Here is a 19,868-nt window from a genome sequence, read left to right as displayed (position 1 = left end):
TTTTTAAACAAAACAAACCCACCTGGGTCTACATGTCAGTGGTGGGCAGAGTAACAGGGGCATCTCTTACCTTTGTATACAGCATCTACATTTCAAGAATGCGGGCCAGAGGTTTCAACACACATCCTCAAGACGCATTTCTCCATGCTGTATCCGGGCAAGCAAGCGGCATTATCACATTTCACAGGCATATTCCAGCCAGGAAAAGCACTTGAGCACAGAGCATGGAGCAGGGCTGCTGAGGCATGTTGTGGAGGCGAGGAACCCAAGGGTTGGATAAAGAGGCCCAGATTCAGGTTTGCAGGCCTGAGGTTCACCACCCCTGTTGTTAAGAATTGCCAGCGTGCCCTAGAACAATGCATTTCCCACCACAGTGATGGCTGCAACTTTCTCATGCAAAATATGCCTTCGTCCTGGTGTCAGTTATCAATAACTGGAAAAGTACATTTTCAATTTACTGTCACTTGGTAAAGGGAGATAGATGCTGCTTCCTTATGTTCCTCTCGAGTTGTGCTGCCCTCACCATCTAAGCTGTTAAAGGATGGAGATTCACAGAAGTCCCTGTCTTGCAAGTGAATATCGACCGGCTTCTTTCAGTTCAAAAGATAAGGTGCAATTTTGAGACAGAAGACAGAAGTAGAAGTGATGTTTTTCAGGCATACATGGTTAGCTGCAGCCACTGGAAGGAAGGGAGAAATGTTAAGTGACAACAGCAATGTTTAAAGTGCAGAACAATCGTTAGGCTATCTGTGTAACCTTCCTAAGTTTATCATTCCACTTGCAAGCCCCGTTAAACACAGTGGGATTTACTTCTGAGTAAACATGGATTGGGTCAGATTTAAAATTATATTGGGGGCTGTCGACAGCAACACTCTCAGGTTTCTTGAGGGGCCCAACTGAATGGTCAACTCTCCCCACACTTGGACTTGGTATGGGCTTGCGGTTGGGCTGCTAGATATCATGTCATGCCCAATTGGGTTACAGTACTACAGTGGTGCCTCGCAAGACGAAAAACCCGCTAGACGAAAGGGTTTACCGTTTTTCGATGCGCTTCGCAAGACGAATTTCCCTATGGGCTTGCTTCGCAAGACGAAAACGTCTTGCGATTTTTTTCGCTTCCCCCCCTTTTTCTAAGCCGCTAATAGCCTTTTAGCCGCTAAGCCACTAAGCCTTTAATAGCCGCTAATAGCGCTAATCCGCTAATAGGGTTGCTTCGCAAGATTAAAAAACCGCTAGACGAAGAGACTCGCGGAACGGATTATTTTCGTCTTGCGAGGCACCACTGTATAAACAAGAAAGGTGTGAGCTTGCTAAACCCACAAAAGTTGGTGTTTATTTCTTGCTCCCAATACCTCTGTATGGGTGCACAATACAAACATGCATGCATGCATTTAGGAAGAAATGCAACATGAGAATCAGCCCCCAAGCTGATTTTATCTTCAGTCTTCCTATTCTTTTTAGTATGCCCCCTCATTAAGGAGAAAAATTGGAACAGTACAGCTGTAAACTGAAGTACAGCACAAAGTAAAAGTGGTTACCTCTAAGACATTCAGTTTAATAATACCATCGCCATCTTTATCAAAGGCATGAAATGCACCTAAGGGGACAGGAGAAAACAAAGCATACGGTCAATCCATGTAAAATATAGAGCATTCCGACTAGCAAACTAGACAGCAGCCCTCAGAATTGAGAGGTTTCAAGAACTTCAGTGTTTCAAATGCTAGAAACAAATACCAGTCATCTCCTGAACAGTGTGATGTATGTGCTAGGAATTCATAAATATCGGCAATGATATTAGTAAGCTTGGAAGATCCTGATAGCTGCCATATTTGAAAGCTAATCTTCAAACAGAATGGCAAAAGCAAAGAAATCTAACCAACATTTGAATAAAAAATGGCATAGCAATTTCTAATAATTTTATTTCAGGATTGCCCTTTCCTCTCAAGAGATTAATAATGTTAAAAAAATTAACAGTCAATATGGACATACTGCTTGTTTCTAGGGCCTTTCCCCCATTCTTTTCCTTGGTATGGTGTTGAGCTGAGGCAGGGATGGATTAACCATTAAGCAAAATAAACATGTGCTTAGGACAGGCATAGGCAAACTCTGGCCCTTCAGATGTTTGGGACTACGATTCCCATCATCCCTGACCACTGGTCCTGTTAGCTAGGGGTGATGGGAATTGTAATCCCAAACATCTGGAGGGCCGGAGTTTGCCTGTGCCTGGCTTAGGACATCAAGGGAAGGGGGGCACCACATAAATTTTCCATTGCCAGATTTACCGTGGACCATATGGTGCAGCTGGAGGAAAAAGGCAACCTCCCCAATAAAAAGGAAAACAACAACAGCAACAAATATATTATTTATAAATTAATAATACACATTAATCTTGGAGTTAATGCCACTTGGTCCACCAAGGCTCACGTGTTTATATTTTGAATATGGGTGCACCAAAACCTTTTAAGTACTTAGGGCCTCTAAAGGCTAGAGGATAAGTAAATGAACCAGCAGCTAGAACACAAACAAGGAAAGTTTGGAATGATTCTGAAGGCAAGCTTTCCAAAACCCAGAAAGGCCTCCTGGCTGTGAAGAGTGTTTGCATCTCAACTGTCTGCATTACATGCATGCATTGGAATCAATTGGAACATTTCCATGCGGTATGGAGCTTATTACACTCCGAGTTAACCTCCTTGGGCACTCCTTGGATAAAACCATTTTAAATACATTTTAATAAATACTCACGGAACATCCCCTCTAGTCGCACGAAACAACAGATGAAGCTGTCAAACTGAATGTTCATATTTCTGTCAGCATATCGCATTGTAATGATGTCATACAACTGGTTGTTCAGGTGAAACCCTGCGGAGAAAAACAAAATGGAACGTCCTGGGTGATAGGAATTTGCTTTTGTCTATTCTCTGACCTTTTTTTAGAGGTAATATCACTTGGATAAGTAATGGGAAACTCCAGACCCCACCAGCCCCAGATAAGCTTGGCCAATGGTAAATGAAGGTAGGAGTTTAGTCTAGAAACTTCTGGAAGGTCCCAGGTCCCCTTTCTTTATGTTTCCTGCTAAAACAAAAGCATAGTGTTGAATCAAAGTAAGTCTTACTCAGAGTTGAGCCATTGAAATTAATGGACATATCTAACGTAGGTCTTTGTTAATGGGTCTAATCTGAGAATGACAGTTGGATATAACCCACTTTATCAAAGACAAAATAGGAATAAAAATGCTCTTTAAGCAATATCCCGCATTGATCACTGTGTGATACCTGCATCGTTAACTGCATTACGCATCTCGTAGCTGTTAATAGTTCCTGATTGATCAGCATCATAATGTCTGAAAATGGTCTGAAAATGAAAAAAAAGAATGAAATGATGTAGAGAGGAGCCCAGTCATCTTTTGTGGTTCAATTTTGTCATGCTATGTGTAGACTTTGACATTCACAAGCTAGTTTACCCTCTATCTTTCAAAATATGCAAGAAACAAAGAATACCTGCCAGCTCTTAATCTTATTCCAAAGGTGTCGAAACTCATCAAGGTTTATCTTCCCAGAACCATCTGTCTGTGATGTTGTTTAGTTAAAAATAAAAAGTAAATATAGTGAACAAAGTCTGACTTCTTTTGAGGGGGGTGTAAAATCCTTCTCCAAATGAGAAGGATTTAATGTCCAGAGATAGAAAAAGTGAATAAAATCTCCTACTTAGCCACCTAGTTGACTGACTTTCTTCAATAAGATGAGAAACAGTTTTTCTTTACCACAATTCATTCACCCCCCTTATCTATAAAGAGTAACAGTGGTATTTTAGACATAGCACAAAACTAGAGAGGACAGATTTTTATAACAAAAGTAATATTTGTATATATTTTTATTAATTATAATTATAAATATATGATAAAGTGAATACAGTCGTACCTTGGTTCTCAAATTTAATCCGTTCCATTCCGTTCAACTCCCGGGACAGTTCGGAAACCAAGGCGTGGCTTCCGATTGGCTGCAGGAGCTTCCTGCAGCCAATCAGAAGCCGCGGAAGCCGCGTCAGACATTTGGCTTCCAATAAATGTTCGCAAACTGAAACACTCACTTCCGGGTTTGAGACGTTCGAGAGCCGATTTATTTGACAACTAAGGCATTCCACTACCAAGGTACCACTGTACTAAATTTCAGCTGGTTACTGTTTCTTTGAGCCAAGCTTGCAGGTAGTTCTCGCTCTTGTCAGCTCCGGAAGCTCCTTGCAGAATTCTCCTCCCTGTTCAATACCTCTATATGGCCTGATTACCCATTGATAAGGCACAGTGAAGCATTACAGGGGGTTGAACTACTAGATGGCCCTCGTGGCTCCTTCGAACTCTACAATTCTATGCTTCTGGGAGCAGTATTGCTATACGAAGTGATTGTGCATGATTTGAAAAGGATACGTCCATTAAAGCAATCATGCTCCGGCAGGACTCCAGCGCAAACCCTTTTGTCTTCAGGTCCTGGTCTAAAATAATTGGGTTAAATTAGATAAACATTAATATATAATTGCACATGTTTTATTGGTCAGTTTATCAGGTCAATGACTAAAAGCAGGTCTGCTTGAGAAACAAACCTTGGGATTTATTATGGCACAGACCAAGAAACTCCTTACATAGCCCAAATGTACTTTGATCTATAGCAACTACTTTAAGGGTCTGGATTAAACACCAGCAACTGTTAAGTCTACGATTGTCACCGATGTCATTGGCACCATATAATAAAAACAAACTGACAACCAGTGCTTCACAACTATTAGGTGATTTAAGATTCTGGCAACAGAAGAATGTTCTAAACATTTGCAAACTGATGCCTAGCCATCGTATAATTGACTAAGAGGAATTTATTACTCTTCTGGAAGACCTTCATCCATATTTTTAAAAATATCTTCAAATAAGGCTTATGATGATGATGATGATTTATTAGTTGCTCATTAACAAGGTATCCAAGTGACTTACATTTAAAAGTGTAAATATAAATACATTACATCATTAAATAATCTATGGTCTCTTAAATTGTGGGAGGTATTATTTTTGTTTGCTAATATGTATTTTTGTGTTTTTTCTATTGTAAACTGCCCTGCAATCCTCACATGAAGGGCGGTACAGTATAGAAATTTAATTTTTTTAAAAAATAAATAAATATGTAAGCAAAGAAGTGATACACATGCAAAACCCCAGAGTTTGGTAATTTTTTTGGCAGGCAGAATAGAAGGACGGAAAGGGAAACCAAGCTTACGTTTCTTCAGAACATTGTTGAGGACATTCTGGAGTTCATCAGCACTGATTTCCATGTCCTGTGAGGAAAAGAAGGGGGCAAGAAAGTGGTAAAGTTAATCAGGGAGTAAAAAGTTGCAAGAATGGCAGGTCCAATCTCTTTCCACAGCAGGAATGTGTGCATGCAGATGTGGACAAAGGAAATGTACTTAGGCACTTAAAAGTGAATTTCTAACATGACAGAGAAGGTGGCCTAATTCAAAATTAGAGCAGGCTGTGTAGGATAACCAGATGGAAAAGAGGATAGAGCTCCAATGTATTCTTGTAGTTGTGTAGAAGAGGAATTTTCACCCCAATAACCCTCATGATTGTTTGTGAACTTGTGAACTGGATCAGTGTATATAGATATGCTATAAAGGTAAAGGGACCCCTGACCATTAGGTCCAGACGTGGCTGACTCTGGGGTTGCGACACTCATCTCGCTTTATTGGCCAAGGGAGCCAGCGTACAGCTTCCGGGTCATGTGGCCAGCATGACTAAGCCGCTTCTGGCAAACCTTCCTGCCGGAGCGGTACCTATTTATCTACTTGCACTTTGATGTGCTTTCAAACTTCTAGGTTGGCAGGAGCAGGGACCGAGCAACGGGAGCTCACCTCGTCGTGGGGATTCGAACCACCAACCTTCTGATCAGCAAGCCCTAGGCTCTGTAGTTTAACCCACAGCACCACCCGTGTCCCTTCATATAGCTTACCTCAAACATGAAATTCCATTTAACCAGAGATGTATGACAAGAGACAGTGGGTACATTGGAAACTAAGCTGCTCTGTTAAGGACAGGTCATTTTATCACACAAAAATATTTTGAGACAATTCAGACTAGCATACCCAGCAGAATGTTATGCTACTTCAGAGTTTATAGTTATAGTCTGAATCATTGTAGTTTGAAGACTGTATCTAGATTATTTAGCTGGAGTTATGAAAATTAAACATCTTCCTTTGTAAGGGTGGAACAGGAGTAGAGGGAAGCTGTGCCACCCCCAGTTTTGCCACCTACAAATAGGGTGGATAATTTTGGGGGACCATTTTCATTCAGCCCTAAATTTGCACTGACAGGATGGATACAGACTTTCAAATATTCTGCAATTAGCTTTACATAGCTTAAGGCATTGGATAAACTACTTATGTATTTATTTACAAGTTGCCAGTCTGACACAAAATAGAAGCAGTTGTGTACTCACATCTCCAGCAATTTGCCGGAAAATATTTCTGAACTGTTTCTCTTCCTCACTCTCCTTGGAATCTCTTTGTGCAGGCTGCAAAGAAACAAAATGCAAAGGATTGATTGAAATTAAACTACTGATCAATGAGTTTTTGGACGAAAAAAGATGGTGTTTATTGGGACGCTTCCTTGCAATTCAGCCAAATGACACTTATATAGGATATGATTTCTGTCCAAGGGCCCCTTCATTCTGAGTTTATATCTGGGTGGGTGGGTGATTTCTGCAACGTGCCATTAATTCAGTAATAGGGCCTTAGGGGTTGATTTATACTGGATCATCCATACATCATTCTGCTTTATTACTTGTTCTGCAATGCCTCTCCAGTGTTACCACATTATTGCTGGAGGGGCACTCTGTCACTATAGCGCAATAAAAGTGGGACAGGAAATAAACCAGGCCATTTGTGGCATAAAAAATAACAGGATTTCAGCAGGAAGTTACAGAACATGCACTGATCGGAAACAAAGCAATGTGGCTACCCCAAACCTTTCGCAGGACATCTGGAGAGGTCTCAAGTCAGTTCTCCCCCCCCCCAAAGTAGGGCTCTTCCCATCCTCCTATTTTTGGTTGCTTCTTGGGGAGCTACTCTGTCCATGGACCTGTCAAAGGTGCTTTGTTTGGTGCCTCAACACTTTCTAAGGCTGCAATCCTATGAACACATACTTAGGAATAACTCCCATTGATAATGGTGGGACTTACTTCTGAGTAAACATGCATAACACCGGGCTCCGTGGTTCACAGAGTAAGGATTGTCTCTGCTTCACTAGTTGTTCTCTTGCTGGCGCTAAACCATGGTTTGACTTACTGTTATGCCTGAACCTGTGCTCATGGTTTGTCTCACTCCAGACAAACTATGAGTTGTACCAAAGATTTGTTCTTGGTTTGCCACTCATGGTTTGTCTGAAGGGGGTTTGGTCGTAATACTAAGTCAAACAAGGACTTAGCCTCAGGTAGCATCGCAGCAGCAGAACCAGGGTCAGGGAGATGGAGCACAGCTGTACCACCACAATCTTTTGCTCCGGAAACCTGCACATTTGGTTATTCATGCTAAACCATGGTTTGACTAAGCTTTACATGCAAACAAGGTCATGAGCATTATGTATGTTTTCCTCTGTAAGGAATAATTCTCCCAAGGAGATGTTTTCCGAAGGAGGCAAATATTATGTCTGAAGCCGCATGCTTGCTGTGTGACCAGGTTTAGACCCTCTTCAGCCACGTGGACATGCTAGTTAGAGCACACACAGCTTTCCTCATGCTGACCGATACAGAAACCTCATCACTTTTCTTTTTCTTATCTGTGCTTGCTTTCCCCTTGTCCTTTTTAGGCCCATCATCACCTTTCGGATCCTTGTTCTTGTTTGCTCTGTCTGAGACAAATATGATTGGCTAGAGAGAGAGAGGTGAAGAAGAAGTGGAGAAGCAGCAGCAAATCAGAGCGTGGCAGTTAGAAAGAGGGCAGTGAATTCACAAAGCACAGTCTACATATTGGCTCATCATCACACACCCTGGTGCCATCAGATTTGTCAGTTAGACACCCACTCAGTGAATAAAATAATATTAATAAGCTGAGAGTAAAGAAGGCTCAGGGGTGGGTTTTTCATCACTCTGATATGTGTGTTTTAAAAGCACACGGCAAGTTTGTACATTTCTGGTATTGCAGCCATTCTACAGCACAAACAGCAGCAATACCGCAATTGCAATGAAGTTTAGAAACAGGCAATAGAGTCTGACAGAGTGACATCAGTTATAACCTTTCGTGCCATTTCACAAATCAACCAAGGGCTCCAAGAGGGAAAACGTCAAAGACAATGTACTCACAGAAAGATGTCCTACTTCAATCTCGTTTTCAACTTCCCTGTAAAATTGAAAGGGTTGAGTAAAGGGAGAAACGATGGGAAGAGGGATAAGATATTTCTATGATGTGCATCTTTTTACTTGGCTTGGAAAGCACTGCATGATGACACATTTCAATAGAGAAGCCAGGCTTGGTTTTAAGCAGCCTTTCTTTGTACACAGAACAATTCTATTCATGTTTTCTCATAAGCAAGTTCCACTGTGTTCAATGGTAAGTGTGCATCAAATGACAGCCTTCGATTGCAATCATTCTAATCCAGGTGTATAACAAAAGAGCACAGCATGATGGACAGGGGGACAAAGAGTTTGCTGCCTTTGTGTAATGAGATGGTGCAGCAAAATCCCTGGTTCCAGTATTACTTTACCCATGGAGTGGTCTTAGATCAGGAGTGAGGAACCTTAGGCCCCAGGGGCCAAATGTGGCCCCTCAGGTTGCTCTATTTGGTCTTCAGGACTCTCCTTAGGCCATAGCCCTCCACAGCCCTGGTCTACCACACCCTCTTCAAGTGTTCTGCCTGGCTGGAATGTGTCCTTGAAATGTGATAACACCTCTTGTTTACCTGGATAATGAGATGGCTTTTGACTCCATGTGACCTTTTAGCCAACAGGACACATTCCTTTATAGGCAACCTTCCAGATGCCACCTGCCATTGTCAGGTGAAGCAACAGAGGTAGTGCAACTTTTTACAATATGCTGCATCACCTTTGTTGCCCCACCCGGCACTGCCATGTGGCCCCTGGAAAGTTCTCTATAAGGCAAGGTGGCCCTCAGGTTAAAAAAAAAAAAGGTTACCTACCCCTGCCTGAGGAAAATCATTTTTGCCTCAGCCATCCCCATCTGCAAAATGTGAAGAATAACACTTGATAGGATTGGTATAAGTAGTACGGAAATCATGGGCCATCCAATTAAGTTGAATGCTGGAAGATTCAGGACAGACAAAAGGAAGCACTATTCCACACAGGACATAGTTAAAGTGTGGAAGGTTCTTCCGCTAGATGTAGTGATGGCCACCAACTTGGTTGGTTTTAAGACAGAATAAGACAAATTCATGGACGCCTCTGAATACCAGTTGCTGGAAATGATACATGGAGCGAGGGCTATTGTGCTCGGGTCCTGCTTCTGGGGTTTCCCTGAGGCATCTGATTGGCTCCTGGGAGAACAGGCTGCTGCGCTAGATGGGCCTCAGATCTGATCCAGTGGGTTTCTTCTTGTGTTCTTAGGCACGAAACACTCCAAACACTCAAAAAGTATAATAATGCTATTTTTATAAATGTTTTGGAATACTTACTCCGAATGACTTGGTTTTTCTGAGAAAACTCTTAGGATAAACTCTCCCTCCTGGTGAGGTTCATACGTGGATGGGATGATGACATATTCATTTGGAGGCAACCGGAAGCGTTCGGAGACCTCTCTCATGTTTATGTAGCTCTTGCACTTTACTTTGGAGGCATTGTAGAGGAAAAAATCCTTCTGTAAATGCTTCTTGTCACCCTGCATCTGTAAACAAAAACAATAAATTGCCGAACAAAAAACTGTGTACGCCCCAGAACTTTCAAACGGCATGCTTAAAAACAGAGAGCAAAGCTCCGTTGACCACTTGGCAATGTATTGCACCTAAATACATTGCCCCAATCCAGCTATGGTTAGATAGATGTGACTAAGAGCTGAACTGGATATAGTGTAAAAGATATTTGATCAGGATCTTCTCTTTCTAATTCAGTGCAGGCACATGGGCTTGCTCATTTGCTTGGGAAAGTGATGTTGCAACAGATGCTGTACTTTTGCCAACCTGCTCTGGGTGGTTGAATATTCCATCCTGCCCATTTCTCACTTCCCCAAACAAATTAATAAGCCCAATGCAGATGCTTTGAAGAAAAACAAGAAACCCCAGATCAGAATTTCCTGCATCCGATCTAGTTGGCCATAACTGCTTCTGCTGGTTTCAATGGGATTTAGTCATGATGGCTACAGACGACCTGTTTAATCCTTCTTTCCATGTGATGAAATTTGAAGGGTGGTTTAGGATTGTAAGCTACTCACATTATCTAGGAACGTTACCCATCAAATGATGGGTGGCATTTATTTAAAAGTATGTGACAGGTTGTATCTCTACTTGAGTGATTTCTCCAGATACTATGTAGTTACATATAAAACACATTCTCATATTTTCAATGAAACCATATAGATATTTTTCTACATATAATACTCCACACTTTTCATTTCTGGTAACACATTCCCCTTTTAATATTTTTATGTGGGCTCTTGGATATTACCTCTTGCATGTGTATCTGAGTGCATGGCTTGGGATGCCTTACACAAGAAAAATACAAATGTCTAAGATATGTGCAAATCCACTTTTCACATTTGTGGCAAGTCAATATTAAGAAACATGACTGGACACTTCCAAACAGCTGTCACAGAGAAGCATAAAAGCAGTAATATTTGAGAACGTTAAACCGAGAAGCTATTTGAGAACATTCCACCAGGTCTTTCTTCATTCTGTTCATACCTCTTTTGGCACCTGAGATAAAAACAACATAGAAATTCCATTAGAAATGGATGGAGGAAAGCTTATTGCATATTTATTTACATCTACCACCCACAGCCTAAGTTCACAGCTTTGACAAACATCTGCTGAGTGAAAATCTAAGTAGCAGCTTCTGTATTTCATTTACTTAGGGAGGTATATAAGACAATGCCTCTGCCTGTGTGTGGTCCTGGGCTCTTTCCAAAATTAATCAAATTGATAGTTAAAGTTAGTAAGTAAGGGACAAAATCAATAAGAAGCTGATTTAAACATTGCCTTAAAAGCCAATCTTTGGGAAGCAACAAACCACTAAGTAGATAGGTAAACTGGTAACCATTCTTTTAATTCCACAATTATACAAGGACTTGTGATTTCTTCTATGTTGTGGGCCAATTTTCACCATCAGCCAGCGCATCACAACTAATAGGTGTTTTAGTCCAAAACATCTGGAGGGCATGAAGCTGGCAAAGGCTGTTATATAGGCATTATGCAAGAGTCTACAGTTTACAAAAATAATATTTTTGAAGTAGCTCATGTCATGTTTTATGAGTGTGATGTTTAAAAGCAGACTACTGCTATATTCCCCTTTCACAGCTTGCTTCACATACAGTCAGATGGCTATGAGAGGAGCATATATCACTGGGGCCAGAACTTGACCAGCTCTATTGTTCAGTTCTAACTGAGGCGACGAGTAACACAGCAGTGTGGCAACTATGCTACCTCATAGATGGCAAAGCCAATAGTGAGGAGCTTGGCTCCCAGCTTGCGTTCTTTCCTCCTGTTCTTCTGCATCAGCGCAACTAGGAAACTGCACGCAACTTCGTCATCTTCTGGGTCATCATCTTCTTCCAGGAGTTTCAAGCGGTACTGAGGATTGGTCCAAAATGTGTCTGCAACCCACCCCAAAACATTCAAATCTGAAGTAATATTTTAACACTCAAAACAGTTATATTGACAGTCCCTGTGGTAATCATTCCCCCCTCCAGTTTTGATATATAATTCTTTCAGAAAATGAAATTTGGCATTTTTTGAATGTATTTGTAGACTTTTCTCTGAGCAAAGCAAACAGACCTGCTTTATTATGAACTTCACCATGTTTGCTCTCCACACTTCTCTGGAATAAGATGCTCATTTAAAGCAGGGGTGGCTAAACTGTTCTGGTCAGAGGGCCTCATACCCTCCTGGCCAATCCTCCTACATCACGTGCCAGCAGTGGGAGTGGCCAAAAGTGGGTATGACCCCTGTCTCTCACATGCACACGTGGAAGAAGCTGGGTGGGGCAGAGCTGTTATGTTTTCTTCCCAGAAGATGGGTCGTTGTCTCTTACCAGGAGGGAGAGGCACAGATGGCATGGGAAGTCAATGCAGTGCAAATGCACTGGCAGGAGCACGGAATTGGCTGCACTGATAAGTTTGCACAATGCTGACCACCCGCCAGGAAGTGAGCAAAGCAGCTCTGCTCCATCCAGAGAACCACTTCTGACACACAGGTGAAGAAAAATGACCTGGCCAAACACAACTGTTTGAAAAGAAAAGGCATCCTGTCCTTGATTTTAGAAAGCACATACATGAGAGATAGAGGAATACCTCTTCTAAGACAGACACTGTTATGGATCTTTTTATAAGTACTTTTTTCTCCTATTTTTTAAAAATATTTTGCCTGATTAATCAGAGGATTCTTTAAAACATTTTACAGTGGTACCTCTGGTTACAAACTTAATTTGTTCCACAGGTCCGTTCTTAACCTGAAACGGTTCTTAACCTGAGGTACCACTTTAGCTAATTGGGTCGCCCGCTGCCGCTGCGCCGCCAGCAAGCGATTTCTGTTCTCATCCTGAGGTATGGTTCTTAAACTGAGGTACTACTTCTGGGTTAGCGGAGTCTGTAACCCAAAGTGTTTGTAACCCGAGGTGTTTGTAACCCGAGGTACCACTGTAATGCCATTCGAATCAACCAATATTTTATTTACCTGGATAGTTTCGGCAGCCTCCTGCTGTGCAGCCTCGCACCCACCTCCCTTCGGTCACTGAAACAGTCCAGGTTTGAAGCTTATCAACCACCAGGGTATCAGGTGTGAGATTACACATCTCCAGCTTTGTGAAGTACCTGAGGAAATCTTGGAATGACATCCTAGAGGTAGAAAAAAAATATGGAAGAAACCTTTAATTCCCCAATACATTGATTGTAAGGCATCCAGACTGGCTGGGACAACCCAGTCAGATGGGTACAAATAATAAAATTCTTCTTCTTCACCTTCACATGATGTTGCGTACACACATCATTTGAATGCCCATCAACTTGGGGGTGGCGGCCCCCTCAAATATTTTATTGAGTTGGCTCCTATGAAGTGGACTAATCTGGAGAAGGGCTTGTGGTTTGCCTCTAGACCAGTGGTTCCCAACTGGGTGTCCACGGACACCAGGAGGTTCATGTAACCCACCTAGGTTGTCTGTAGCACCGTTCACATAACAAAAACTACCATAGATATATCCACATTTTCAAAAGCATGGTTCCATGGCTTAGCTCTGGGGGGAAAACAGCTCACTGGGAACCACTAATCTAAGGCAGTAGATTCTGAGTCAAACATAGGACTGAAGGAAAAGCATATTAAGAGAGAGAGAGAGAGAGAGAAACATGGGATATTTACCAGAACTCCCCATCCTCTGCAACTTTATGTTGTAGGCGGGTCTTCTCTGCTTTGTCAATAACATTCCATTCATCTGAACTGCAATATAATGAAGAAGAAACTTTCAGTATACAACTGATTTTTTAAAAGGTAAATGTGCTTCGCTTCTCAAATCATAAATCAACATGCAAACTTTTCTGTGCTAGATCTAGAAATTAAAAGTTTACCCTTTGTTTGTTCAGCAAATGGTGAACTGCATTTAGTTACCTTTCAGAACAGGTGTTTAGGAAAGCAGTGAACATGTCACATAACTTGATTACTCAAAACTTGATGGCTCACACTTGAATCCACACTTGAGTGGTATGAGGAAATACAAAAGCGCCATCACTGGTAATGTATCAGTTCAGGCACTGAGTGATGAGCATTGCAGGTAGGAACTCACCCAGTGACACTTTACCTGGGCATTACACTCTTTCAAAACAGTTAAGCACACTTTAAAGCATCTTTGGAGAAATTACGTATATATCACTAACTTCTGAATTTCACACCAGAACACAAAAGGACATTTACCTTTCTTAGTAAACATGCAGAAGAACCAAAGTGTATTAAGTGAGATTAAAATATCTTTTAAAATCAAATGGCTTGACTCACTTGTCACTCCAGGCTCCATTCCATTCTACTTGCCCCCAAGGATTTCTTAGCCGCACGAGTTTTAGCTTGTCCCCCTTAAATGTTATCTTGGAAGGGGGGAAAACATAATTAATTCAACCAGCCTGTGTAGTACGCATCCTTTTACAGACTCCACCTTAAACAAGAATGAATGCTATCATTATTGGAGTCCCTTTAACATCTTCCCATTTTCTTTTCTAAACATGCTTTATTTGAACCTCTGATCTTGACTGACACCAGTGAATATATTCTCCTTTCTTTTCAAGGTGAGGTTGCTTAACCACTTAATTTGTGTACGTGAGCTACATGATTTTTTTGTACCCTAGCAAAACACATTTACTTTTTGCATCTACACTTACCTCTTCCACTGCTGTAACTGAATAGGCATGACCTGTCACCAGTCCATTCGTCATGCGTCTCTCAAACAGCATCGGAACCACAAGCTGTAAAATGCAGAGGAAGCATGTTAAGAATAAGAACGGTGTCATGTGCGGAATTTTTCAAAGGACAACATGTTCTGCCCATTTCCGTTTTGTTTTCTTCTATTCCACCTTCTTGAAAAGGAGAAGGCAAACTGATATGCATGTCCCGTGATAAAGATGAGGTTTCCTAATAGGGCAATAAGATAGAAGTTTTGCCATTTATATTCTAGAAGAACATCCTGCTTCAAGGTCCATGTGCAGCTTTGCAAACTGCTCTTACAATATACGATATACGATGTCTTTATTGTCATTGTCCCATACAGAACAATGAAATTGCACAGCAATCCACGATTTCTGCAGCAAATCCCAAAGCCAAACACACAGTTAGGCTTCAATCCTATATCCGCTTACTTGGGAGTAAGCCTCACTGGAACTTTATTGAATATTAATAGGATTTTACTGAGCAGAGTAAATTGATTTGTTTGCACGCAATAACCTAGGTTATTGGCAAGGAATACAAACCCGTTTCGTCATCTCCTCTGCCTGCTGGACTGAGTCATTTGGAAATTCATTCATATTCTTCAACATTTGGGCAATTAATAATCCAAGATTAGTTTCAGGGGCAGAGCCATAAATAAACCCTGAACTGTCCTGCAACAAAGAAAAGTGGGGAGGGAGGAAAATAATAGGAAGGCATTATGAAAAATAAAGCAGAATAGCAAGATTAGTTAAGAAAAGTTGGGAAAACAAGTTTTTATACCTCTATTTACTCTTGCCCATAGGACAGAAGAATGTATGTTTTCACCAGTGGTGCTTACTAGTGACATAAGAGCACTAAAATGGTATCTCAAATTTAGACTTAAATGTGGGGAATATTTGGTCCTCCATATGTTGCTGAACTACAACTCCCTTCAACCCCAGCAAGCATGGCCAATGGCCAGGGATGATGGGAGTGGCAGTTCAGTCTTATGCTTACTGAATATGAGTGGTATGAAATTAACCCCAGAAAAGGCATGGATGTACCTCAATAGAGCAGGCCATGAGTGACCCTCTTTCAAAGGCATGTTTCATGATTTTATAGATATCTTTAGGAACATCCTTTATCTCATAGAACTCTGTTACTCCTCCTGTGAAATCTTCCATGGCCTCGGTGGTGTTACCTCCTTTGAGAGCCTCATAAGAGCCATGGAGCCTGAGAAGGAACAAGAAAACACTCCAAATAAATTCTGATGATTCATTTTCATTGGGGTATAGGTCATTTTTGAATCTGTTCTATTGTAAAATCAAAATGCATCTGACTAATATACATTTGTTATAAGAATAACACATTATTTAATTTACCTCAGTTTAAACAGATGTACAGTTGAATAGGGGTATAATATATGCATATAGAATACAGAAATGGAATGTGTAGAAAGTATATTTACTTTGCATAAGCTTTTTCCAGTAAGGCACTCCAAAATTCATTTTGCTGGGAGGATTTTGTGAAGACCAGTTGACTGCCATATGTTGGTAAACGGTCATCAATGATAACTTCCACCCAATTTCCATAACGCCAAAACTGGAGAGAAAAAGATGATAGATAGATAGATAGACAGATAGATATAATTTGCAGTTATATGTGTGTTAGAAAAAAGTGATGTGTGGATTGTGATTAAGAACTGGTTTGCTCACTATAATTGGGGCTAGACTTTGTTAGGTGATTGTATTGTTAGATAGATAGATAGATAGATAGATAGATAGATAGATAGATTTGTTAAGTAGCAGTAGCAAATAAGTCATTAAAATAGGCCTTCGATATCAGTGCCTATTAATCTATTCCATGCTGCTGGTTACTGTGGCATAGCTGAACTGCAAAAGGCAGCATCTTCTTGTGTCTGATCAACAACTCATACCTGGAAGTGAAAGATTCCAGCATAATCTTTTATGAAGGTCTGCTCCCGTGGTATGACCCGGAACAGCAACTTCTCATGCAAGGTGAGACAAGCAATGGCAGCCAGGAACCAACAGTCACCTGAGAGGAATTATATAGAGCAGGGCAAATTAAGTGTCAAAATTACTAGGAGGAACAGAGAATATATGCTGCTGAAGGATTAGTGCTTCTACAAAAAAAAAAAAAAATGCATTCAGAGCAATTTGCATTTAACTGGCATATATTAGTTAGGACAGGGCTGTCCCAAGACATTTTGGCACCTGAGGCAAATCACAAAATGGCACCCCACACCATTTTGGGTGGTGGCATGATGATTTATATCAGGAACAAGGGGGAAATAAAGATCTACATTGGGAACAAGGGGCTGAGTTAAGAATGTTGAATGTGCAAGTGTATGTCTAGAGACAATGGATAAAACAAACACTATTAGCTGTACTGCTAGATAAGTGTTTAATGGTTATTGTATAAAAACCAATTAAAAATTGTCTTGTTTTGTTTTTTGAAAAAAGAGGGGGTGAATGAAGATCTACATCAGGATCATGGGGGTAAATCAAATCACACTTACCCAACATTTGAATTGGGAACCAAAGGCCATTGCAGGGGGGAAAGGGACTCGCTAAATAAACTTATCAGACACACAAAACAGCTCTGAAGAAAGGATTTGTACCTAATTCTCCTTGACAAATGTCACTCCTGTTGGCTCCACCAATGATAAAGCGTGGATTCTCACAAATTTCCTACGGAACAGAAATAAATTGCTGAAAAAGTTCACGTCACTCTAAACTAAACACTTATGTGCCACTTGAACCAAGCTATCTGTGGTTAATAATAATAATAATATTTGAAAAATGCCAAGGCTCATTCTCTTTATGCCCAGATCCACACAGTGTGCACTTTGATAATTATAGACTAAAAGAAATTGTAAGCTGCACTGGCAATGGCTGCAAAACCTCTGTAATTTTGTTTATGATCAATTATATAAATTGATGGAATTATATAAATATTGTGATAAATTATTTAATGAAAATGAAATGCAATATTAAGGAAATAAAAGATTGTTGCTAATAAAAGCATTCCATATTCGCTTACCTAGGAGTAAGTCTCATTGGAAATTTACTTCTGAGTAAACATGTACCTGATAAAGAGACCAGGCTTCAAATTCCCACTCAGCCATGAAGTTCTGTGGGTGACCTTGGGCCAGTTACTGTCTCTCAGCCTAACCTGCCTCACAGGGTTGTTGTGAAGATAAAATGGGAAGGAGGAGAACTATGTATACCACCTTGGAGGAAAAGTGGGCTATAAAGGGGTAGTAAATTAATAAATAAGACTAAAATATGTCACCCATAGCATTTTACTGCCATTTAGAAACATAGCTATTTTTCTGCAGCATGCAAGTGTCTTCCCTATTTTTAGTGTATTTATTTACTAGAGTATAACTTGGATTCCATCAAATCATTGTAGATTTTTTTTTTCATAGAATGCACAAATTATAAAATCTTGTGCATTTCAGCCTTGAACTTCTGGTGGTTTTCAGCATGCTTCTAACTGAATACTCTTGATTAAATTTCCAGGGTTTGTCCACAGTAGAGTTTATTGTTTATTTGCAACTATTGGCATTCCCATTTAGTTTGTGTAGTCCACACGGTGTTACTCACAAACAACACAAATCATGGTGTTTCCCCCTGAAAATTTGGATAAGATGGCATCTTCCCAACAATGCATTCTTTAAGGCACAGTTTATTATTATTGTGGGACTTTGGGTAGGATGATATCATTAGGATCATTTTACCTTTATTCCCCTCTCTGACCCTGATTCTCTTATGACACTGACAAAAGGGTTTTTTCAATAAATCAGGGCAAATCAGTTGAAGGAGCACGTGGAGCCTCTTAAAATCTCATCATTTCCCATATATCATTTTTTCTATCTATGCTTTCTTTTTTTTTAACTTGGAATGGAAAAATGTCTTTATTACATTTGCATCAAATAAAACGTCAAATAAAACATCAAATAAAAACAACTTTACGTGAGATAAGAAGCCTACTTACTAGTGGTCTCTTCCACTCAAATTTGACAGGGAGCTTTTGGCTGAAGAAGAGGGAGGAGTCATTAGCAGGGAAATCTGGATCCTCATAAAGAATCTTCTTCTCAAGGCATTTCTTGTGGAGCTCATGAAAGGTCTTTTCCTTTACTCCAATGATGGGCTGGTTGCGGCTGAGGATAGCAGAGTAGATCCCCGCTGGACCTCCGCCTGGTTCAGTTGTTGTGCTCATATGCTGGCGGGGAACCTGCCCAGCCCCAGTCTCTTGAACCACGGTGGCACCACCAACAGCCGACGGCATGGAGATCAGGTTTAGGCAAACTTATCAACTTAACAGAAACGAGCAAGTAAGGGAGATCTTACTGCCTGGAAGGAAGTGACAGGAAAGAGGAAGTTGCTCTGCAAACGGTTTCTCAGGCACAGATCTCTCTTTCCCTCCCTTTTGCCTGCAAAAGAGCTTCAAACAAATTTACGAAGAACCACCATGACACCAGGTTGTGCACGTTTCATCCTGAGAAAGCTGCTACAGGAAGCAAGAGAAATTGTTGGGTCACTTTCACCTCCGAATTGGTGTGTGCGAGCGTACCACTGGCATGCTTTCCAAAGGTTGCAGCTCAGAAAACTAAAAATAAACTCTCAGGGAGAGTGCCGATGTGGAGGCGGGGATGAAGAAAGTTCAGAGTTGCTTCTTTCAGAAGGACTGAAAGGCAGTTGAAGTCACTTTTTCACCTCATGCAAAAAATCAAGCTAAGCCAAAACACAATCGAAATTTACAGGATGCTGAAAGTTCTTTTGCTAAACACACCTTAATGATAAGATAGGCCAACATGTTTAAGAGTCTATCATATAAACCATGTTTCTGCATATTTAGAAGCAACTTAGCAAAACTAGAATTCAAAGGACTATCATGCAGAGGTACCACCCAGTTGAATACTTAAGTCCTGAGAGTTTATGTTAATGTATTCAAATTATGTTTTATTCTCAGAGGGAATATTTCCTTCAGCTGCTGGGTAAATCTGCTAAGTTTTCCATCTATTGGTGTCTTGCCTAGCACAAGAAGACATAATTTAATCACCTTAAATAGAAAACAGGAATGAAGCGAAAGCAAATCAATCTATTGAGGAACATGTGCAACAATTTAATCTCTGTGAACTAATCTGCAGGTAGCACTCAACCGGAAAGCATTCTGAAGAATGATATCCAGATTTTACAATGCCATGCCTGCTAATTTATTAATCTCAGTGCTTTTAACAGTACTAAACTGACCCTCCTCTCCTCATTCCTCT

At 40.7% G+C, this 19,868-nt stretch overlaps 1 protein-coding gene across 1 annotated transcript; it reads right to left on the bottom strand.

Annotated features, from left to right (window-relative positions):
• Positions 1-9: 9 nt before the first annotated feature.
• Positions 10-19,325, bottom strand: CAPN3 (calpain 3). The gene is made up of 23 exons (XM_081211701.1): positions 18,590-19,325; positions 17,211-17,280; positions 16,506-16,624; positions 16,038-16,171; positions 15,634-15,802; positions 15,133-15,261; positions 14,548-14,631; positions 14,171-14,256; positions 13,541-13,618; positions 12,863-13,023; positions 11,615-11,784; positions 10,877-10,888; positions 9,656-9,864; positions 8,331-8,367; positions 7,785-7,898; positions 6,471-6,545; positions 5,256-5,313; positions 4,421-4,485; positions 3,498-3,566; positions 3,273-3,351; positions 2,743-2,859; positions 1,539-1,597; positions 10-679 (listed from the first exon to the last, which is right to left on the bottom strand). The coding sequence occupies exons 1-23, from the start codon at positions 18,881-18,883 to the stop codon at positions 653-655; spliced, it is 2,415 nt and encodes an 804-aa protein (XP_081067827.1). The 5' UTR covers positions 18,884-19,325; the 3' UTR covers positions 10-652.
• Between the last annotated feature and the right edge of the window lie 543 nt (positions 19,326-19,868).

Source organism: Podarcis bocagei (assembly GCF_964188305.1).
Source record: "Podarcis bocagei genome assembly, chromosome: 1".
NCBI classification, from domain to species: Eukaryota; Metazoa; Chordata; class Lepidosauria; order Squamata; family Lacertidae; genus Podarcis; species Podarcis bocagei.
This window is presented reverse-complemented; position numbering and strand designations above follow the sequence as displayed.

Excerpts from the sequence above, each read along its gene's own strand:
- CAPN3 (XM_081211701.1), bottom strand. The coding sequence starts at position 18,883 with ATGCCGTCGGCTGTTGGTGGTGCCACCGTGGTTCAAGAGACTGGGGCT. Across the intron at positions 7,899-8,330 it reads TTGAAGTAGGACATCTTTCT|CCAATCATATTTGTCTCAGA; the intron begins GTGAGTACATTG and ends CTCTCTCTCTAG. Across the intron at positions 680-1,538 it reads TTAAACTGAATGTCTTAGAG|TGGCTGCAGCTAACCATGTA; the intron begins GTAACCACTTTT and ends CCTTCCTTCCAG.